We start from the raw sequence: 23780 nt of genomic DNA on the forward strand, positions 1-23780 counted from the left end.
TAAATGTAAGACAGTAAAATGACATATCATCCTCTTGCTTAATTATGACACTCCTCTTAAAGTACACTACTTGAGCTAAAAATAATTCACTGTTGTGTAATACAATAAGAGCACTGAATGACCTCCTAAACTACGGTTTGATAAATGCCTTGCTATACGCTCTTCAATCCACAAGGTGGCGACAAAGTGCCAAATGTTTACTACAGGACATCTTGTTCCTGGACGCATTACATCTTCGCCGTCTTTCATTTGTCACTGGCAGCTGTTTGAAAGGTCAGAGCTGTAGAATTATGTCCTGAGAGTGCAACGTTATCTCTGACTCAAAGAATTTTTCCCCCTTTACTTTTTCAGAGTTGTGAAATTTCCGTAACGTTAGGAGGAGGAAGCAATGCACAATATTTTCAATAATTGCAATTTTTCTTCATCTGTAGGCTGTAAACCTGTTCAAAGCGGTGTTGCTTGAGGTGCTGCTGTGTAGCGGTGGAGCATGTCAACAGCAGGTGGGTGTGTTGGGGGCTGTCACGTGACGCCGGTCTGGCTGCTGTCATCTTGGTATTTAAACCACCTCTGTATATTTAGTCGGTCCTTTTCGCCACGCAAGGCTTCTGCAAAGTCCAGGCTACAGAGTAGCTGCGACTTATTCGTCAGTCATGGCTGGTAGGTAACATTTTAACACTCTCAGCGTCGATAGTAAAAAATTCTTGTTAATTTTTTGTTTTTTTTTCTCTAAAGTTTTAAAAGTAGCAAATGGCGCGAACTTTGGTGACATTAAATGACATTATGTAGCTAATATAGTCTTTTGTCACTGTTCTCTTTGTTTTTGGGTAGTTGTGTTCCCTTGTTGAATAAGAAGTTTAGTATTCTTAAAGTGGTTACAGTCTTACTTTACATAATTAACTTGTATTTGTCGCAGTGACCAGCTACCGGTGTGACATAATTACAGTGTTACTACTTTTTATAACTGTGTTCCATTTTGTCATGTATATATTAGGAAACTGCCAAAAGTAGGTGCAGTGGACACAGTGCGATAAAATCATTTCACAGGGTACCTTTTTAGACTACTTTACTATCATTGGACCTTAGTTTGAGACCTACTACACTACTCTGTGTCCTAAGTCGCCATAATTAATTTTTAATTTGTGGTATAAGCTTACTGGGAACCGTCCCCCTGACTCAAAATGAAATGACCCTGCTGCCTGGACGGTGACTTCACTGTACCTTGGGTTGTTGCAGAGCTAATTCTCATCTTTTATGTGTTTTTTAGTGTTACATTCATATTGCAGAAGGGTTTTTACCAATTGAAAAGGGGGCGTAAGAGAAAGGAGGTGTGGCACTGTGAAAAGGCAGTGAGACAGAACAAATTTTCCTGGCAAGCTGTGGTATTTGGAACCATTGTTCTCCAACTGGCCCAAACTTATAGAAACTCTGGGCTGCTAGCATGTCAGACATACTCTATCTATTGTGATCTCCTTGCCCATTATTGGTATCTTACTGCCAGAGGGTTAGCGCATAGGCCAAATGGGATTGGTGTTGGCCTAACTGCTAGTCACAGAACTATCCCAGCTGCCATGCTGATTTCGTCATCTCAGTTTATATGTCCTCTCACAGGCAAGCCGTTGTTCTCAAGACTTGACTTGGCAGATTTTCCTCCCAGGAGCCTGAGGTGGTGGTACAGAGTAGATGCCACACTGCAAATAAAAATCACCTTAATGAGACATTTAAACCTTTATGGGGTACTTTGTGAGAAAACTTTTAGTGAGGTTAGATTGTGTTGCTCATTCAAAAACACTTGAAATAATCAACATATGAATTATTTGGATCATTCATGCTTTAGAGAATCCACACAGAAACGCATCACCTAAAAGGCAAGAGGCTACAACTGCAGTGTAATGTTGTTGGTGTGTGTTTCATATTCCTGCAGTAAACTTTAAAAATACATGCAATGCAGTTACACTGGAGGAAAATATCTACCTATCCATCTTTCCACTTCTTCAATTCATAGTCACAGGAAGCTGGAGCCCATCCCACCTGTCTTAGGTGGCGAGGTCACCAATCTGTCGAAGGGCTTGGGGGGAAAATAGACTAGCATCTTTCCATCATTTGGTCATTCACAGAAGAGTTATGGAAATTTTTTAAATGGGATGAATTCATTGACTAACACATCCATCCATCAATTTTCTTCCCTTATCTATGGAAGATGTCCAAGCAGAGAAGCCCAGACCTCCCTCTACCTATCGAAGGGAACACCACGGTGTTCCCATGACACACCCCAATCTCTTGGGCGTGCCATGGGTCTACCTCCTAGTAGGACATTCCTGGAACACCTTACCCAGGAGGCATCCTTGTCAAATGTGCGAATTACCTCAACTGGCACCTTTGGATGTGCAGGAGTAGTGGCTCTACTCTGAGCCGCTCACAAATGAGTGCACTCTTCAGCGTGTGGACTGTGTGGGGCAGCCCCACACTGCGAAAACGGAGGCTTTCGAAAAATATGACACATTTAAGTCATATGATGCAGTTATGTGACCAATTCAACTAAGACAACTAACCAATTCAACCACTTCATAACATTTAGAACAGAATCTGACTAACACACGAGTTTGAGAGCATTCTTAAATTGTATGTACTATATTAAGAAGCAACTTTAAGTTAAGCAACTCAGGGTGCGCCCAATCTCTTCTCATATTGGAAGCGAAGCAGGGTTGGGCGTGGTTAGTACTTGGGTGGGAGCAACCTTTAACCAATTTAATTCAGTTTTCTTTCTTTACAGATCAGGCATTTGTGACATTGGCTACCAATGACAACTATGCTCGGGGAGCAATGGTTTTGGGCAAATCCCTCCGTAAGCACAATACAACCAAGAAGCTGGTGGCACTCATTGGTCCACATGTATCAGAGCCTAGCCAGTAAGAAACTTTACCTACATTCACTTTTTCTCACTCATACACATTACTGTTCCTGTGAACTCTTGTTTTCCACATGGGTGGTTGACAGTGATTCATTTCATAGTATTGTAAATCATTAGGTCTGTGCTGAAGAGGATCTACGATGAGGTGAGGGTGGTGGATGTGCTAGACAGTGGCGACACTGCACACCTGGCCATGATGAAGAGACCCGAACTGGGCGTCACCTTCACCAAACTCCACTGTTGGACCCTCACACATTACTCCAAATGTGTTTTCATGGATGCAGACACTATGGTGAGGCTAACAGGTCATTTTGCTTCAGCACAAAGAAAATGAAGATGCTGCACATCACTGGTGTGTATAAACATGTGCTTTGTTTGTGCATCTCAGGTTCTTTCAAATATAGATGAGTTGTTTGATAGAGAGGAACTGTCAGCTGCTCCTGACCCTGGCTGGCCCGATTGCTTCAACTCTGGCGTTTTTGTTTTTCGTCCTTCTGTGGAGACTCATGGCAAACTGCTTCAGTATTGTACAGAACATGGCAGCTTTGACGGTAAGCTGCTGTAAAATGCCGGGATGCATTTTATAAAATGTCTATTAAAGGGCTATTATAGCATTTTCAGGAATGCACTTGGTTCTATGCAATGACTAATGACATGTAACATGTTTATTATTGAGATTCAGGGTTGCAATGAGTGAAAATTTATGTTTTACTCTACTTTTCATGTTATTGGCAATGATATAGCAAGGGAGGAACTTCTGCCCTTTTAAATTCCTTTTTTTTTTGAGTCAAACATGGTTTTGGAAACGCTCTTGGTAACATGATGTTTAACTGGACTTGTTTATCTTTTGCTCTAAGTAAGGTCTTTATCAAGCTCGGTGCCTGGAAACAAGGCTCGCCTGTAAGAGACTTTCGAGCTCTGCTGAGTTATTCTCAGGGGCTCACCGGGGTGGGGTGAAGGTTAAATTTGAGAGGCCCTGTTTTGCACAGAGCACCAGTTGACATTAAGCAACACTTTTCCATGGAGCGTACTGTTGCTGAATTGTAGTCAAAGCTATGCCGGCCATATCAGGTTCAGTGAAGGGCTAGAATCATCATCGATCCGTAGTTTCATGGTGCTCCTCAAGAATTTTTTTTTAATATTACATAATCTAAATGGGAAAAAATGAACACTTGCATTTTAGAAAGTAGCTGAGTAACTGAGTCTGACATATTGTAGCTATCCAAAGAGAGTCTGGTGGACATCAGACCAAGTTGCCTATTTGCTTTTGAATTTATTTTTAATTAAATTTGTGCCATGTAACTTAAAAATAATTTCAAGTTGTTGTCCACTTATTAGATTTTCTTCCAGAAGACCACGTGATAGTCTAAAGTGGCAAAAAGAGTTTCTCAGTTCATCTAAGACCATGCAGCTAAGGCGACAGCTACGTCACATGACCAAAATAATGTCATGTGCATGCTGGAAACCCATCGTATATTTCTGATTGCCAAGTCTTTGTTTTGGGGAGACTAGTGTAGCTCATAGAAATCTAGGCCAAGACTTTCTTATCTGTGGCGTTTACATTGTTCAAAAATAACGATGGATTTTTAAAAGCAAATAAATAACTTAATCATTGTCAGATGACGGGAGATACTTTTGAGTTGTACAGGAAATTTAATCCTTCATTTCCTCTTCACTGGGGCTGTTTACCTAAATGTAGCCAAAGCCTGCCAACTGGGCAGTACTGGTTAGACCAGGGGTGTCAAACATACGACTGGGCAAAGACTCCAATCCGGCCCACTGCATGTCTTTGGAAAATGTGAAAGTGGGCATAAACTTCAGATGTTAACTATATTGTCTCAAGTTTTATAGCTTTTCTTATCTTCACACTATATTATAAAAAAATGAAATTGCAAAAATGTTTCTATTTTTTTCACGATCTACCTTATTATCTGTTTTATTTAAGTAAGAATGAGTTAACAAAAACCTTTTTGTTTAATAATTACAACAGAGTCCAGGCAATGATCTACCAGAACTTGTATTTATTTCTCATAATTTAAACCCAAAGTGTTGTGCTGAGAAATTTCTTTAATGTCTTTATTATATAGAAAAACTGACATGTATCGTTAAAACTGCACTTCTTATGTTAAGATATTTCAGGGATTAAATATGAAGTTACACTTCTTTACACTGACAGAGAGAGACGCTTCACTGGTCATGCATTGAGGTGACAGTTGTTGTGATTTGGCACTTTATAGATAAAATTGAATGTAACTGAATTGGTTTGGCCAATTAAAGTGGGTCACAATTTAAAAGGAGTTTGAACTCCCTGGTTTGGACTATAAATATCTTCTGACACCAAAAAATCGAATGTATTGTGATGAAATCTCAATTAAGTGCTTAAGTGAAGAACAGTATTTATTATGTATCTGATATGCCGAGAAAAAGCTTTTGATTTCATTCAGCTGTCAGTCCTGCTGATAGAAGGGCCGGACTCTAGACAAAATCATTGTTTACTCGGGCTGCTCTGACCTCAAAAATTCCAACAAAGAAAACAGTTGTGGAGTAAACAAAAGACAAAAGGAAGTGCCAAACTATGTACTTGTTAGTGTCACTGAATCTGTTTCCCTTTTGATGCTGTGAGACAGATTCCATCAGGGATGGGGGGTGCCACTGGAAAAACCAATTAGTTTGCTTAATATGGGCCACTGCTTTCAAGTGCCGACTCATTCTGTCACAACAATCTTTCACATCATGATTTCAACCACAAACAAAAGACATTTTCTTATTTCTTTATGAGAAAGAGTCCCTTTGGAAGCTGAAACTCATTTATCCCTTAGTGTCTTTTTGTGGATAATTTTAGAGTCCCTGTTTCAGTGTGATGCCACTATCTAAATGCTTGATGGCATGCTAATAAGTAAAGCTGTCTTATTTATAGACATGGATGGTCTTTTCATGTGCACTGGGGCATGAGGTGAAGCCGCTTTGACCTTCAGCATTTCAGTTCTGCTGTCCTGCAAGGAATGCATGATATACACGTGTACGCCTCTCTACCCCGCAGAACATGAAAGATGTATTGGAAAAGAAAAATTGCAGAGGAGGAAAGAAAGTAAGTGACTGAACCCAGAGGCTCTATCTCTGCATCTGTGGCTCCAGTGTTATCTGCTGCCAAAACAAACTGGCACCGGTTAGATGCACATTCTTCCTGTGTTCTGCTCATCCCCTCAAAATGAAGATACTCAGCTCCATATTAAGTTTTGAACTCTCCAGTGGAGGCTGTGGGTTCAGACAAACGCCAGCTATGTGTGTTATTTTAAACCGAAGCCACAGACTTTACAGTCCTATGCTTTTTTAGGAGAGACATGTGAAAGTTTTGTTAACAGCCAACATCTCGTCCTGTGTCAGTGTCATTTCAGTGACTCATTCACAGATTCACTGAACTTTTATCACATTTTGGGGGGGCTGTCATTTATTTAAGGCTCGGGTCTGGTCTAGTTGTCTACCTGTCACCCACCTCACATAACATCAAATAGATCCCTGCCTCCCAAACTTTTATAAGTTGTGTATTTATGTAAGTTGCTGCTGTGAGAAGGGGCTGCCCCAGTTCTAAAGCAGCCAAACTTGAGGGAGGGCAAATGGCTGTAACAGCCCTCCAATTGAACTCCAGGACCTGAGGCAACTCAGACGCAAACTTGCAGTCCATTTACTTAAAACCCAGAGGCCAGTGTTAATTCACGTACCAGCACAGTGAGAGACAAAAGTCTTTAAATCTCTTTGTCTGTTTGTATTATTTAAAGTTGGCTGGTCATGAATGGAGTAGGGTAAAGTTTGGAAATATTCAATGTAATTGCAGAGGCAGCACCTCAATTTTTTCTACTGACACCAACATTATCCTTTGATTAGGATTTTTTTGTTTTGCCTTTTAATCTGAAAAAAATAAAAAGGATTATTTACAAATAAAATGTTTTATGCAATAAAAATAAACGTAATGACAATAATATCCCTCCCCCTCATGCCACAAAAAAAGAAAAGAAAAAACAGCTTTGACCCGTCTGGGAATGAACATGAGAGTTCAGGGGGGTGTCCTGTGGTATCTGGCACCAGACTTTGGCAGCAGATCCTTTGGGTCCTGTGGATTTCAGGGTGTAGCCTCCTTTGAATGGGCTTGTTCAGGCGCATCCCATAGATGGTGATTGGATTGGGATCTGCAAAGTTTGGAGGCCTGGTTAATGCTGTGGGCTCTTTGTTTTTTGAACTGTTTCCCGAAGCATTTTTGCAATGTCGTGCCTCTAATGAGACAATCAACACTGTTCACATTAACTTTGGTGGGTTTAATGTTGTGGCTGCTAAACACATGCCCCAACCTGTGTGCACCCACTGAGGTAAAGCACTACCTGCAGTTTCTAGAAAATCAGATCTACTTTTTTCAGGTAGCAGTGGGAACATGAGATCCAGTTGTGTGTCCTAAACATGTGAGAACATTTCTTTAAATGCTTGTCTGGGCTTATATCTCAGCAGATGAGCTGAGGTGAAAACTAATGTGGTTTGTCACAGGTGTGCCTTTCATTCGTCTCACTCTTTCAGTGAAGACATTCAGCCAACAAACAAAACCTGACCAGAAACATTTTTAAAGCCAAGTTTGCTGTTATGTGACCATATCAGAGATTTTCACAGCATGCAAATGCCACCAAGGCAAATTACTTCAAGACAAACATTTTTACAAGAAATTACAAAACTGTTAATAAATTTTAAAACCTGAGGCTTGTTTTGTTTTCATGACTGATGTTATTAAAAAGTCAGCGCTGGAAAAGACACTGTACACTATTTGCAAATCCACTTGTCTTGAAAAGATGTTACAATGTTTGAACTACACAGCAGCTGGTCCTCAGAGCCTAATTAAATCAGATTCAGTTATTTCATTATTGTAATTTTGTTATTCTAGCAAATTGTTAATCACTGAAAAATATGCTTAAACTATAGTTTATTTAGGTTTTTTATTTATGTGACTATTAGTTTTATCTATACAAGACACATCTCCTGGATGCACTGGTACTCATCTTCAGTGATGTATCCTGGGGTCATCAGGTGTTTCTGGTCTCACAACATCATACACCCTCGCCCAGGCGACCCAGCCGGGGGTGATCAGGCCCCGACTTGCGTACCAGTAGCTACCCACGGATCAGCACTCTTAATCCACAGCCACCTTGTGGCTTTCTTTGCCGCTTTGCTCACAGCCTGGGTGGCCGTCTTCTTGGCTGTCCCAGCCACACCCAGCTGGCCTAGGACTTCGCAGAGTGATCGTCCTCCAAAGCCTCTAGAACCCACTTCTATGGGCTCATAGAAAGTCTTCTAGCCCCTTCCCCTGCACTCCTGCACTAGTTCCTGGTACTTTGCACGTTTCCTTTCATTGGCCTCCTCGATCCGCTCTTCCCAGGGCACTGTGAGTTCCGGCATGATCAGCTGTTTTGAGACCTCAGAAATAATGATCATGTCTGGCCGGAGGGATGTTTTTGCAATGTGCTGTGGGAACCTTAGCTGTTTACCCAGGTCCCAGCTCCTCATTTGCCTTCTGAATGGCAGCAGAGTATTTCAGGCTGGAGTCAAAGAGTTTCCCCAAGCTCTTAACTGGTTGTTCCGTTAATGGTCCCTGAGATTGAGAACCGGAAACTTGTCCATCACCTTCCCCTTCTTCAGTACCATAGATCTTGACTTGGAAGGTTTAAAACTCATCCTTGCCCATGAGATGAGTATCTCAAGTCCTTGCAAGATCCACCTGGAACCGATGATGTTGTGATGGTGAGGTCATCCATATAGGCTCTAATAGGGGGCTGACGAACACCTGACCTTGTTAGCGGCCCTCTGCACTCCACCTCAGCAGCCTTTACCACCATGTTCATTGGAAGGGCAAAGAGCGTAACTGAGATGGTATAGCCTGTTATTATACCTTTCCTGAAGCAGTGCCAGCCTGAAGTAACTGACCCAGAAGTGACCCTAAGCCTGAAGTTGGCGTATAGTCCAGGATCAGGTCCTTAATCTTGCTGGGGACATGGTAGAGGTGTAAAGCATGCTCAACCATTTTGTGTGGGATAGACCCATAGGTATTAGTCAGGTCCAGCCACAATACGGCTAGGTCACCTCTGTTCTCGTGGGCTTCTCTTATAAGGTGCGTAACTACGCCAGTGTGCTCTAGGCAACCAGGAACTCCTGGGATCCCCCCCCTTCTGAACTGATGGATCAATATAATTGTTTCTAAGGAGAAACTCGGTCAATCTCCGGGAGACAATGCTAAAAAACACCTTCCCCTCCACGCTCAATAGTGAGATGCTCCGAAACTGGTTTATGTTTTTAGAGTCCTCCTCTTTGGGAACCCAGACTCCCTCTGCGCACCTCCATTGATCAGCAACTCTCCCTTTCCGCCATATCACCTTTAAGATCTTCCACAGGTGACGAAGCAGCTCTGGGCAGCGCTTATAGACAAGGTAGGGTACGCCACTGGGACCTGGAGAAGATGCTGAGTGGGCTGCTTTGATGACCTCACACACCTCCTTCAAACTTGGCTCCGTCAACTTAAACTCTACTGATGGTGGGGCAAGGTTGATGAGAGCTTCGTTGGGTCCCAAGTCTTGTTCCCTCAGTGGGTCACTCATGGTGACCCACTGAGGGAACAAGGTCTCATGAGGGAACAACATGGTCTCATGAAGGAAGTTATTCACCTCCTCTGCTGAGCACTCCAACCGCCCGCTTCGCTTAACCCCAAGCAATTGTTTTGAAAAGCGAAAGGGATCAGCAATAAAAGCTGCATGTTTCCTGGCTCTCGCTCTTCCCCGCCTCCTGTGCCATTCTGCTCTACGGAGGGTAATCAGCTTCTTCCGCAAGATGTTTTGCAGTTCCTCTAAAGCTTGCTTATCCTCCGCATTGGTGTTCTTGAACTGCTTCTTAAGGCTCCTAAGCTCCTGGCGCAGTCAATGAATCTTCATGGCCCTGCGGTTCATGGTATAAGGGGTCTTGTTACACTTCTCGGTCAGGGCGAACCTTTCTGAGGCATAGCTGACTATGATGGTGGTCATTGTTTTAAGCCTGCTGTCAGCATCTCTTTTGGCTACAGCTTGTATGATGTTGGAGAGATCCTCATCAAACTTCTGCCACTTGCTCCAACTGCTGGCTTAATCCGCTGTTGTGGAACTACACTGCTTGGATTGGAAGACTCTGGTGTGTGGAGGGACTGGGCTCTGTGAGGTGCCTCCTGGCCAGACTCCTCCTGCATCTCACCAGGTTCAGGACCTGTGCGTTGCACCTCACTTTCCCACTCCAAACATTACATTCTGGCTTGATGGACCTTTAGGCCACGCTGGTTCTTACACGCCTTGCCGCAGATGCATGTCTTACTCATAGTCCTTTCCGTTGCGTTGGTCATTAACCTTGAGTTCGTCCAATTGGAGATCTCATTCTCCCCCCCTGTCGGGATCTCCCGGGGGTATCTCTCTTTAGGGCTTTATATGTATGTTTCTAGAGATTTGCCTTGTTATTCTACCTCATTTGGAAAGCATCAACTGCTGTTGTTTTTAAATGTGCCATATAAAGCGACTCGACTTATCATACTGTCACACTTACCTTCGTATTTCTCTGTTGCAGGAGGAGACCAAGGGATTTTGAATGGCTTCTTTAGCAACTGGGCAACAGCTGACATATCAAAACATCTCCCTTTCATTTACAATCTCAGCAGCATAGCCATCTACACTTACCTCCCAGCATTTAAACAGTAAGTGTCTGCTAAGCACACTTAAACTCATGGAGTAATTATGAAATGCTTAAAGTCACAGGTGCGGTTTAAAAAAATTATGTGACCAAACTCTATAAGATACTATATTTACCTGCTACCCTGGGAAATTCATATTACGCAACAGCAGTCTGTCCATGTGACTAAAATCTTGTGTCTTGGATACAAAGCCAAGATGTAAGTAGATACCTGGTCACATGAATGCGTATTCACATCGTGACATGACATCAGGTTACGGGTGAGATGAGCAGCGAGATTCCAGCAGCACAGTTAGAGTGTCGCCCCAGCAGGCCCTCAGCTCTGGGTTGGATGCCCACTCTGAGCTCAGAGCAGCTGATACCCACTCCTGAAATAGAGCACTTTATTTAAAGACCTTTTAATGTTTGCCTCCAGGACTGGTCATTGTGTGCTGTGTCTAAAGCTACCCTCTCATCCTCATTGCATCTCTGTGTCTTCACCTCTGGTCTCATCAGCAGGCTTTTTTTGGTTTGGCATTTCCTGGCATCCATCAGGAGGACAGGGAAGATAAACATGTCTTTAGTTGTTTGTAGTTGTCAGCAATAACGCTTAGAGGTCTGACAAACACAGCAAAACATACCCGACAGTGTCGGGTTCAGGTTTATTTGTGTACTTGAGCAGATTGCCAGTGCTACAAAGACATCTAAGCTTGTCAGAACTGGGGTGGATCAATATATTTCTCATTCTTATTTCTCCAAAAGGATTTTGTTTCATTCATGCTAACCCAGCTTTTAAACACAGACACCCAAAAATGTTTCCTGGAGCATTAAAATTTATATTAGTGTCCAGTTCATAATTATGACCAATTAAAAACACAACAATTTAATAATATGTTTTTTGACACTAACATACAGGGTTTCTCCTAAAACATTTCTAAAACTTTTTTTATTTAAGCATATTCTATACTATTTATGTCTATGAATACAAATGTCTTTATTGCTACAATTTGATATTAAAAACTATTCAGAAAAGCTTCATTTAGTAAATCGAACCATAACCACACTACATCTACAGTACATCCTCTCATTTACTGTAATACTGGTTTCAGATATGGTGGAAATGCCAAGGTGGTCCATTTCCTGGGGAAGACCAAACCATGGGATTACACATTTGATCCCAAAACCAAACAGATTTCAGGGAGTGAGCAGGATGCTGCCACACACCCTACTTTCCTTCTCAACTGGTGGACCCTATACTCGGGTGATGTGGTCCCCATGCTGCACGAGGAGTATGGAGAACAGCCCTTCCACTCAGGATGTGTGGAGGTAAGTCGACATTTTAATTGAACCTGCACTATTTGCGACTTCTCATCAGGTATTATCTTTAAAACAGAGCTGTTTCCTTATTTTCTGTATAGTTACAAAGGCGGATAGTTCATAAGAAAAAGACATACTTTTGTTGCTATATACTGTATTTCTAAAGGGGTCACCATAGATTTTACACCACATAGTCTGACAACCATTTGATGAACCCCTGAGGCTGGGTGTGTATGTCCTCCCTGTCTTGAACCTAAGATCGTTTGCAACGAATGCACAAAACTACAACCATGGAGTCACTGGATAATTCATAACAAATGGCTAAAATAGCAAGGTCAGCGTATGTGTAAGTAATCCCTGAGAGCCAAAAGTTGAGGCTTCAGACTGCTCGAAATGCTCTTAGATGTGAGCAAGAGGATCTATCCCTAATCTAGTCATCTCAGACATACAGTCCCTCCCACCTGCTGATCTTTTTCAGATCCTTTGCCTGCATGGGGAAGCCAATCTCAACAGATTTAACTTAAGGGAGCTAAAAGATCCTCTTTCAGACAGTTTATGAGCTGAAACGCTCCAGTATAAATTTATAGCCATTATTTTGAACTTTGAATGATGCAAAGCTATTTAAACCTCTTTTCTGTCTTCTTATTCATCTCACAAAGTTCCAGCACAGTGAAACTGTCACTTTTGAGAGTGAACAGGTATGGAGACAAAGATTTGTTTTGTTTTTTATAGCTCAGCAGTGATTAAGCATCCGTTGGCGCCTGGTTTATTGCTGTTGCTGCCCTTCCTCTAAAATCAGAGCTTTCGCGTGTTTGCCTGCTGCCATTAATTTGGAAAGGCTAAGTGTGGCAGTTTGCCGCTTCCAAAAAGCAAAAAAAGGAAAAACAGCATGTTGTGTGCAGTCTGCGTGTCTTGTCATTTATTCATTTCCCTGCTGTTATGTTCCATATTCCTTCAGGGCGAGAGCAGGTCTTCGCACACGCACGCACAGGCATCCCAATCCCAGCAGATGTCCTCAGAAGAACGGAAGCAGAAATGGGAGCAAGGTCAGGCAGACTACTTGGGAATGGACTCATTTGACAATATCCAGAGAAAGCTTGATACTTTTCTCAAATAAAGAAGGATTGGCACGGGATATTTTTAAAAGAGCACTTGCGTTCTACTTGTTGCCAAGAAAATACTGCCGAAAAAATCAGATTGCAGTTTTTCTTCCTACCTTTATTTCAACTATAAATGAGCCAAGTCCCTCTTTCCACCAGCACTACCAACTCCATACTCCAAAGACAGCCCAATTTAAGTGGGGGGAAGTAATGTGAAATTTTATGAGCGGTTTTAATTCTCTCTGCAAGATTATTATCATTCAGTTTACCCTGAAACTCATATATGTTCTTCTACAGTGTGAAAAAAGGTTTATAACCGAAGTGTGCTTGTTTAAAGGTGAATATTAAAATCTTTTTTTTTCTCATGTTTATGCTTCTTTTGTAAAAAAAACAAACAAAAAAAAGGAGATGGCAACAAGAGATCAACTGGGCCATTTGTATCGGTGTGGTTAAGATGTGTAGTCACTGACATTGTCATTTTTCAGTTTATTCTTTCCTTTTTTACTCTGCAGTAACCTGACAGTCTTCTTAATATTTTCTTTTCTCAAAAGAATTAATTCTATTGTTTTTGAATTAGAAGTCTCTGTTTTACACGGATATGAAGATATGTTTACAGCACTTCTCAAGGCCGTAGTATGGTCAGTGAGCCATGCACACTAGATCTTTAGTGCCTTAATGCCTTGCTCTCTCTACTGCTGTCATCCTATGTTATCTCACTCTTGACCAGCAGCTTTTTTTAGTAGATGAAACAGGTTTGTAATTTTACCACATTATACTTGACCTGGATGTTGGCTGAAAATCTTTTATCTGGAAACAATAAAACATCCTTACAAGCTGTGGAGTTGCTCAGGTGCTTTTTTTTCTTGTTGGAATTTATATTATCTTTATATTATCCTAGGAAATGGGAGCTATTTATTAAAATGTGCAAACGTAAATGCAGATACAGTAAATTTTTTCTTCTTCTGTTATCCTCCACCAGTTTCCTCAGATTTTTTTAAGGACACACTGCACAGCATGCTCAGATTTGCCTTTTTTGCCAAAGGCTACTTGGGAATGATCTTGTTTATGCAAAAATGCTATTTCATATCTGTTAAACTCTTATCTTTGACATTCTTCATAGATCCAACTACAGAAATGTGAATAAAGGATTTGTTTTTATGGGGTGGCTGTAGCGCAGGTCACCTACTAATCTGAAGGTTGGTGGTTTAATCTCCGTCTGCTCCAGGCTGCATGCTAAATATCCTTGGGCAACATACTAACCCCAAGTTGCTGAAAGTGTGTGGATGAGAGATAAAAAGCACTTAAACCGAAACTTAGAAAAGAGTGCTTGTGCAAGTGGGTGAATGGGGCAAGTTGTGTAAAGTGCTTTGAGTACTTATACATGCATACTTCTATGATAAGTTGTCTCTTAGTTGTAGAGACATCACTGCCTCATCCTTTGAGTTAGGTGCCGTTTCCATTCTTGAATGAAAAAAATTCCCCCGAAAATAGTCCAGTGCAAGGCTGCCCCCCCCCTTTTTGTGCATATTGTGCCATGCTAAATGAGAATATACCTAGGCTTCAAAGTGTGCTTGCTCATTAATGTGTAATGATAAACGAGCAATGGCGTGTCCAGCGGGGTGGCCTGGGGGGGCACAGGCCACCCCCCAAACCAGACTGGCCACCCCAGGTGCCACCCCAAAGGCAAAACAATAAAATTCAATCAAATATCAAATGTCCGATTATGTTTTCACGGTGACGCTCAGATATCCGAGTGTAAGTGAATGCAGCATCGCTTCTGCTATGCGCATCACGTTAGCAAAGGTAGGAGAGCCAAGCGCGAAAGACGGCACTGCAGGAAACAATTTTTCGGTGAAAGAAAATGAGGACAGAATAAATGTCCCGGTAAGTAATATCAAGTTTGTTGAGTTTAGTAAACTTCGGTGAAATTAGAATACCAAGGAAAAAAATAACACTTAAAGAATTATTGCAGCTGTGGAATATTTCAGACAGTATGCTACAGAGGGCAGCTAACATAAGAGTTATGAGTTATAAGATATAATCTAAGTCGTAACATTGCTGTATGGAGCTGCAAATTTGGTTGCAGGTTAACATAGCTGGACTGGCCATCGGGCATACCGGGCATATCCCCAGTGACTTATTTTTTTTTTTTTTTGTAATGGCATGAACAATGAGAGGTGGTGGATTGGCCAGATGCAGGTCGATGTGTAGAAATAACTCCGTTGTTTGGTGGTGGCTATGACGGGGCTTCCACAGAGGCAACAGGTGGATGAGGGAAGGGGAGGCAGGAGGAGAGCCCCGAAGCAGCCACCAGTCCGAGTGTCAGGTGAACTGAACTTCAGGTAAGAAGTTATGACCTGCAGTCTATCTGGGTCAGATATAAACCAAGTTTAGGTGGAGTTTATTTTCATGTTGCTGACTTTTTACTGTCAGTTGCAATAACTCATACTGCGTTCTAGCCAGTTTGACGGAGTTTTTATACAGCTGGGTGGGTGCTATGATGTTACTGATAGTGAACTTTATTTTATTCATAAGGTTAGTAGAGTTGCCAACGGCTCCTTAAAAAAATGGAATGGTCCCTCATTCAGAGAAAATATTACACGTTTCGTATTGAGCTGAGAAGAGACGCAGTTTGTCCCGGACTTTAGCTAGAATGGAAAAAAGACACAAAGCTGGATTTATTCTGTCTTTATGCTGCACAGCTGCCTCTTCTTCTCTCATTCTCTCCCCCTCCCTCTCCTGTTGCTACTTCAATCATGAAACTGATCAATGATCAGCTGATTGGCTTTTCTCTCTTGTTTGTTTATCGCCCACTTTGCGCCAGAAAGAGGAAACCAGCGGATATTGCGCTAAACAACAGCAGCACGTTTAAGCTTGATCAGCTGTTGTTAGAATGTATTTAATATTAATTTCTAGTATCAGCTGATGTTTGCTGGAGCCACAGCTGTAAAGCTGCTGGTCATGATGTCGGTTTGGATATGTGGTGAGAGGGAAACATGAAGATGAAACCAGGAGATGTCCTTACTGAATCATCAGAGCTGAACAGGTGATGGAGAAACAGGTTTACCTTTTAGGTGACATGAATGAGTTGAAGTTATCAACTGTTTCTGAGAGATAAATAACACCAGGATCCTTTTTTATGTAGCTGACAGCTGGTAACTGTGCAGGGGCGGGTCTAGCAAAGTTTTGCCAGGGGGCCAGGTAGGGCATTAACAGGGAAAGGGGGGCACAAAGAAATACTTTTCTTTCTTATTCTCATTTAAAATACCTAGTTTTTATTAAATAATTATCTAAATCTTACAACCAAAGTTTTTATCTGACGTAAAATGTATAGAAATCCTACATATACCAACAAGACTGTACATCACTGTCACAACAGCATTTGTTTTCATTCAAAGTCTTTATGGCTTTAATACCTGGTGGGTCGGTCTGTAGTAAAAATGCCCAATTTTTTTGTCCCAGTCCAGCCCTGCAGGTTAATACTGGCAGTGTCACCATGCCAGCTGACTGTATTTCATCATCAGCCAGTGTTGTTCTTTATCAATATTACCAAAGTTTACCATAAGGCAGCATAGAAAGTATTTACTTGCTTTCAGGTTTCATTCAAATGTTAGTCTTTTCATTTGTTTCCCCACTTTTTTCCTGTTTCAAAATCAAACACCAGTTTGTGAGAAGATTATCTTCTTTTTTTAACAGGCAGATAAAGTTTTGCATTGGCATTGGCTAATTTGTCAATTGTTTGTTACAAATGTTCGTATTTTAATTTTCAAAAATGTTTTTGCCCAAAACATATGTGCACTATATGTCAGTAAAAATACTATGCAAATATTGATGTCCTTGAATGCTGAGTAAACACTGACAAAGCACTGATTGTATCTCTTGTACTTTATCAACGCAGTATCTAAAAACTTTGCACCGTAGTGGTTAAAATCTCATTCTAATAAGAGTTAAAAGTGCATTTGGTTATTAGGTTTATAGGATTATTGAATTATGGTTAAGGGTTGGTAGAATTTTTTTTTTAAACATTATCTGCCAATTAAATCTGCCACCCTTCTCCAAATCTGTGCCCCTACCTGGCCCCCCCAACAAAAATTTTCTAGACACGCCACTGTAAACGAGTCTTTTTATATACCTTTTATATAAGCGAGGGAGAAATCTCTTCAAAGCAAATATGCTTTATGTCAAGAAACTTCCCTCCGTGTTACTTCCGGTTCCGTCTCAATCCCGATGATAGCCAGTGTCCTGTTTTTAGAAACGGAACATTGACATGTAAAATATTAACGTAAAGCATAAAAAAACACACCTCATGGTGACTTTGCAGTGAGAGCTTACTCCTGATACATAATGGCTGGACAGTGCTTAAGTCGGGGGCTTGTTCGTGGATCTCGGCCCGAAGTTGGTTCGAGCGACACTTAACAGCTTGCCACACGACACCACACGGTATAATGGTTACTTAGCGACGTCGGTTAGCCGAAAACACGATTTTAACCTGCAACCGGATGCTTTGCGGCTACTTTTGCGGTTACACATTACAATAGGGGACTTCCCTATCCCGTGGCTTGTCGCTGCAGTGATACAGGGGGCGTGCCGCCCGCCCGTGGTGACGGCTGTAAAGCGGACCGCTACGCCAGGAAAGCAAACACACCATTCCGACAAGATGGCCTCGCTGCCCGCGCTCCGAGCGGTACTCCTGGTGGCTCTTTCGGTTTTCCTCACGGTGGTGCTGGGTTTTGGACTCCCTGCTCTGCTGAACGCGTTCATGAGGATGCTGGGGTTGCCAGAGACGAGCGTCACCGAGTGCATAGTTGCATTGTACGCAGTTTTTGTGCTGTACGTGGCGACGCCTCGAATTCCAAGAGGACTGGTGGAGGTAATGTCACAACAAACACGGGGATTAATCGCTGGTTTGCATTTTATCAGGCAAAACATTGAAATGGAACACAGATGTCAGTGAAACGTTGTAAAATGCAAAATTAAGGCTTGTAACTCGCAGAAAATCCTTTACAAGATACGCTACAGTAATGTGGGGTGGGCAATATAAGTTTGTTTATACTGTAACAAACTGTACAGAGAGTTTGCGTTCACTTGGAAATATGCGTGTTTTTGTAAGCATTTTTTCTCTAATTTGCATATAATGTTAATTGTGTGTTTTGGGGGAAACTGTACTGTACCCATCTCTGTAGGTGAAAGGGAAAGCCGTGCTTATTACAGGCTGTGACACTGGATTTGGTTACGCTCTCGCCAAACATCTGCACAAACTTGGCTTTACAGTCTTTGCCGGATGTCTTCTCAAGGTAAGGATGTTGCTCATCGAGTCTGCATTTTTCCCTGATTTGCAAACAGGAAGTGAGCAAAACGTTTTCCAAAAAATCTCCCATTCCAAGGAAGATGTGGTATCGATTGCACAGCTTAGCTGGAAATCAAGAACAACATGGCCACAAATCCCACCCACATGAAAATCAGAATGATCATTCCCTACCTATGTCCTTCGGGAGACCTGTTTTCACACTGTAAATACACCTTGAAACATGTGCTTTTAAGATAAGATATCCTAAGCTTATCTCAAAAGCTGTAAAAGCGGCTGTTTCACAGCAACAGATGTCGGCAAATTCAGCCTTTGAAAAAAATGGGCGCTTCTTTAGTTGTGACCTCTGAACTTTTGTGGGAGGAGTAAAATAATAATAATAATAATAAACCATCCACAGAGCATTGTTTTACATGTGTGGCACAAAGTGATTTACTTAAGGAACAAACGAGCAGATGATAACATCAAGCACAAGAATGATGTACAGTGTAAAATGTCAGCAACAGCATGTTAGTGTTCTAGTAGAAAATTAAAAACAGATCAGTAATGGGCTCTTCAATAAATGTCTGAACAGGGGATTTAAGACTCTGCTGACCTTTATTTTTGCTTAAGGATCTCATTTCATACCTTCAGGGCTCTTTGCCACGTTTAGTTTTCACTTGTGCCTAACAAACAGATAATAATTCTTTGAGCTGGCAGTAACCCAGGCAACAGTAACCCAGATATTCACTTGTCACAACCAAGGTATGCAGAAGAGCATCTCTGCTTGTACAGTTTGTCATACCTTGAAACAGATGGGCTGCAGCAGCAGAAAGCCAAACCAGGTACCACTCCTGCCCGCCAAGAACTGGAAAAAACATTTATACTGAAGGCACAAAAAAGTTTTGATGCTCTTGCTCTTGTTAAAAGCACTGAAGCTGATTGAACTGAGACCTCTTATGCCGAGGCCGTGAGTTTAACTAATGTCCCCGCTTACAGGATAAAGGTGGAGACGGTGCAAAGGAGCTTGAGGAACTTCATTCAGATCGAATGAAGGTCGTGCAGCTGGACGTGTGCAATGAAGAGCAGGTCAACAAGGCAGTGGACCACTTCAGGGAGATCCTGGGTGAATCTGAAGCGGGTAGGTCGCTCGGTAATCAAATAGATCCCACATAAAAGAAGTCGACTTTACTCATACATTTCATTCTCTCTGACTTTCTCCTGCCCAGTTCTCTGGGCTGTAGTGAATAATGCTGGTGTGTCAACGTTTGGAGAGGTCGAATTTACCTCCATGGACACCTACAAGCACGTGTCAGAGGTCAACTTGTGGGGCACCATCAGGGTTACTAAAGCTGTTTTGCCATTAATCCGCAGGGCGAAGGGTAAGCTGCATTTTGTTCCCTCCACTCTGTGACATATAAACAGGAATCAGTTACACAGTGTCCAAAATAACGGCGCCGAAGTGCAAAAATTTGAAAGATACATCCGCCTTTGAGTGAGCTGTGAAGAGTTATAACAATTCAAACAAGGCTGGAAGTGAAAGAACATATTAACACATTATATAACCTTTGTTATATAAACCCTTCAATGCTGATAAGCATATTTGCACTGAACATTCCTGAAAGTGGTTTCAAGTATTAAGATCCACAATTATAAATGAATATATAAAAACATTACTATAAAATAGGAATAAATTATGTTTTGAAGTAAAGCAAAAAAACAGTGTTATCAAAGTTGTGCTGAAGAAAAAAGAAAAGTTTGCAGACGCTAACAGAACAGCAGCTCTGTTAACAAGTGTGTTATGAGTGACTGTTCAACAGTGAGAGGCCGTTATTTGCTGAGCTAAGCAAATAGCCAAGAAATGTTCCTAAAGACATCTGAACTCTGGACCTGCAAGCCTAGCAGCTTTAAAAGTGCACTAAAGGCTCTTAATTCACTTTTGAATTATGATGCATTTATTTGGAGAATCTAAAATCTGTCCCCTTGTATCTCTTGACCACAGGCCGTGTCGTGAACGTGGCCAGCATGTATGGAAGGATGGGCAACATCATGAGGTCACCGTACTGCATTTCCAAATACGCCGTGGAAGCCTTTTCTGACTGCCTCCGCTACGAGATGAAAGCGTGGGGCGTAAAAGTGTCCGTAATCGAACCGGGCAACTTTATTGTGGCCACTGGCATCTTGACCCGCGACATCGTGGCTACCACGGCCAATAAGCTGTGGAGCGAGGCGCCCTCGGAGGTGAAGGAGGATTATGGGAAGACCCACTTCGAGCAGAACATGGCTCTGATGCGCTCTTACTGCAGCAGCGGGCAGAAGGATACGGTCTCCGTGCTGGATGACATTACCGATGCCATCATGTCCAAGCGTCCTCACACGCGCTACAGCCCCATGGAGCCGCACTGGTGGATCAGAATGCAGGTGATGACCCACCTGCCGGGTGCCATATCTGACCTCCTTTACTTCTAGAAGAGAAGCTGTTCCTGTGTTTAGCTCACCCTGAGAATCAGATAGCTGAAGAATATCACACTAAGTAGCAGTTACACAGATCTACAGACTAAGTGGGGTTCCTGCCATTTGGCCCTCAGCACTTGAAATCATCTAATGATCAATCAAGCCTTAACAATATATATATATATATATATATATATATATATATATATATATATATATATATATATATATATATATATATATAAAAAAGGTTTTGTAAATTGTAAGTAAATTATTGCACTTTGCTTTTCATGTGTCTGGCAAGAAGCATAACTTTATCTATACAGATATTCTCTGTTGAGTAGTAACTACTTTGTGTTTGGTATCAGCAGAGCCAAAATCTACTCATAGCTATAAGCACTGCATCCTTATCCCGTGCTGTGGTAAAAATCTTTTTAAAAAAAAAATAGTTTCTCCTTCTAGCTCTAAATATTTTTTCCCAAAGCCTTGTAACGTTTTTCCTTATGGGAATCTTGTGGGGCCACCCCATTGGCACGAGGACCAACGCTGGCTCAGGAGAAAGCTCCTGCTGCTCTTCTATAGCAGACAGTGGAAAAAACCAGGGTCAGCTACTGTAGGACCATGGTGAGATTTTGGCCCGGCTTGGTCCGACGTTGCGTAACAACAGCACAATCACACTTTGTCTCTCGTGCTCCAAACCATCCTGCGTGAAGGGGTTTTGGAGCACGTCAGCACCGAGGTCTTTTGATGTGATAAATGGGTACGCTGGACTGAAAAAGCCCCCCCCCCCTTGTAACCTCCCCTCCCTTCTCTGATGACAAAGTATTTTGTATATGGAATGATCCAAATAAAAAGAGTATTATATTTTAAAATATTACAAGCATGGTGTCCTTTTATTCCCACCCAAATAAGTACGAAAGACTTTCTTTTAATATTGGTTTGGGTTGTTAGGACTAGTAAATGTAATATTACTAAAGGCCACCAGGTGGCAGGAATGAATCATTTAAAAATCCCACAGCTTTCCTCATGCAATAGTGTACTGCCGTTTAAGCTGTAACCACACTGCGCTGGGTTAGGGTCATACAGTTTGTGGCTTCATACATCACCTGTTTTGTCCCAGACTGAGCAAACGACAAGATTAAAAACAGACGGGACCATTTTTATGCTGTTTATTACGTCTTTTGAACACTCTAATAGACTCTTCTAAATTATTACACCTGAAGACAATCTCCCCTCCATAAAAACAGTATTAAGAGCATGACATTAAATTTTCACAGCACTGCCTTTATCATCCGTTTTCTTCACTCTCGTACAGGGAGGGGGAGGGAAAGAAAAAGAGGGGAGAAAAAAAAAAAAAAAAAGCATTGTGAGTTAAAGACCACCATAGAAATGTAAGCAGCACAAAGCACCAAAGATTTAATACCAGAGCCACTTGTTCTGAATATTATCAAGAAATCCATGAAAATAATAATAATTTAAAAAAAAAAAAAAAGATCTCAGGCTAGTTGAGCAGTCAGGAAGAAGCTTCTGCTGCGCTGTAGTTTTCCATCTTTAATAGTTTGATAGACAATCTCTTGATAATATCAGTCACAACTGACTTCCGCGGGTTTTTTTTTTTTTTCTGCAGATTTCAAACCATTTTCTGTACAGCTACGAGGCTCTGCTCATGCGGCCTCCATTCTTGTAAAGTGAGAAAGATCCCATTAACGATATCTAAGCATGGAGATACTGTAGTTCTGCGTTGGAATATCAAGTAAAACGTTTAGGTACTCGGGATTTTTTTTGCTTTTTTTTCCATATTTAAGTGGCTAAACTGGAAAAGTGGATGTCTTAACACTAGTTTTACATACAGACATTAAAAAAAACAAACTATATCCTTAGAAACCGTGACAGTTTCTCACAACCAACAATAATGTGATACCGTTACTTGAGGTGCTTCATACATGGAGATTCAGGTCATGATTACATCACACCTGGTGTTACGTTTCTGAATGAACATCAGCACATAGTTTCATACTGTACAATGTAGGCATTCACTTATGTTATACTTGATTAAAATCAGCTACGGTAAGGTCACTTGAAACTACACACAATATCAACTAATGGGCATTTTATGCAGGAGATTTAAAAAGAAAAAAAAAAAAAAAGTCAGACAATGACATTTTCAGCCTGCATCACCAGGAAATGCTATTCCCTATAAGGAAGGACATCCCAAAACATCGCTCACTAATCACTTAACTGACGCGCATGCAAAGCTTTAACCAAATACGTCGCAGCGGAGAAGTGGGAAGCACAGGATAAAGACATAAGAATAAAAGAAGGTTTGGGGGGAGCGGTTACTAAACCTTTGGTAGACAAAAAAAAAAAAAAGCCAAAAAAAAAAATTGTGAAGGCACATTTTTAAATCCCTTCCTCAATTCTTCAAACTGGGGCACGTTGCGTTGGCGTTGCGTAATATTGCAGGATGCTTACAGAACTGAAAGTTAGGGAGGGCATTTTTGCCAAGAGTGATTCAAAGTGTAGGGAAATGCTGTTTCACGTAGAGCAAAACGGCAGCTGTACGACAAACAGCCACTGATCTGGGTATAATAAAGGAAATGTGACAGAATCCATATGACCCACATACTGATCTAGTGACTGAAAATGAAGCACAAACAGGCACTAATTGTCCCTTTAACATCGTGACATAAAAATAGTTTGGGACCCAAAAAAACAAAATCACTCAAGCCATGCTGACACTTTAAACCACACATTCAGAGATCCCTCCAGAAGCCGTGCACTCCTGGAATGTTTTCCTTTCCTGCCTTAAACGTTTAAATAAGACATAATCCGACTTCAATTCAGATTTCAAGTGGTGCAGTGCAGGTTTAAAATTGGCGCTTGCACTTTTCACCCATCATAAACCGAACTGAAAGCCGATTGTTTCACTGTTTAGAATTCATCTTATACAAGTCCAGGACAGAGGAAAGTCTGCTCACAGCTCTCTGTATGAATAGCTCAGTCA

At 41.5% G+C, this 23780-nt stretch overlaps 2 protein-coding genes across 3 annotated transcripts; both read left to right on the forward strand.

The window, feature by feature from the left end:
* Positions 1 to 427: 427 nt before the first annotated feature.
* LOC146701895 (glycogenin-1-like) lies at positions 428 to 13875 on the forward strand. Of its 2 annotated transcripts, XM_085468294.1 has the most exons (8): positions 429 to 657; positions 2771 to 2906; positions 3026 to 3200; positions 3297 to 3459; positions 10520 to 10646; positions 11731 to 11947; positions 12598 to 12636; positions 12897 to 13875. In XM_085468294.1, the coding sequence occupies exons 1-8, from the start codon at positions 651 to 653 to the stop codon at positions 13053 to 13055; spliced, it is 1023 nt and encodes a 340-aa protein (XP_085324420.1). In that variant the 5' UTR covers positions 429 to 650; the 3' UTR covers positions 13056 to 13875. The 2 variants fall into 2 exon arrangements, with proteins under 2 accessions (XP_085324421.1, XP_085324420.1); XM_085468295.1 differs by lacking the exon at positions 12598 to 12636 and having other exon boundaries at positions 428 to 657.
* Positions 13876 to 17615: 3740 nt separating this feature from the next.
* Positions 17616 to 20962, forward strand: bdh1 (3-hydroxybutyrate dehydrogenase, type 1). Its single transcript, XM_085468293.1, has 5 exons — positions 17616 to 17908; positions 18222 to 18332; positions 19322 to 19463; positions 19552 to 19704; positions 20325 to 20962. Exons 1-5 carry the CDS (start codon positions 17696 to 17698, stop codon positions 20789 to 20791), a joined length of 1086 nt encoding a protein of 361 aa, XP_085324419.1. The 5' UTR covers positions 17616 to 17695; the 3' UTR covers positions 20792 to 20962.
* The last annotated feature ends 2818 nt before the right edge of the window (positions 20963 to 23780 follow it).

This window comes from Copadichromis virginalis, linkage group LG9 (assembly GCF_057382275.1).
Source record: "Copadichromis virginalis isolate Kocher_CV1m ecotype Utaka linkage group LG9, C_Virginalis_male_GT1.1, whole genome shotgun sequence".
Classification (NCBI taxonomy): domain Eukaryota; kingdom Metazoa; phylum Chordata; class Actinopteri; order Cichliformes; family Cichlidae; genus Copadichromis; species Copadichromis virginalis.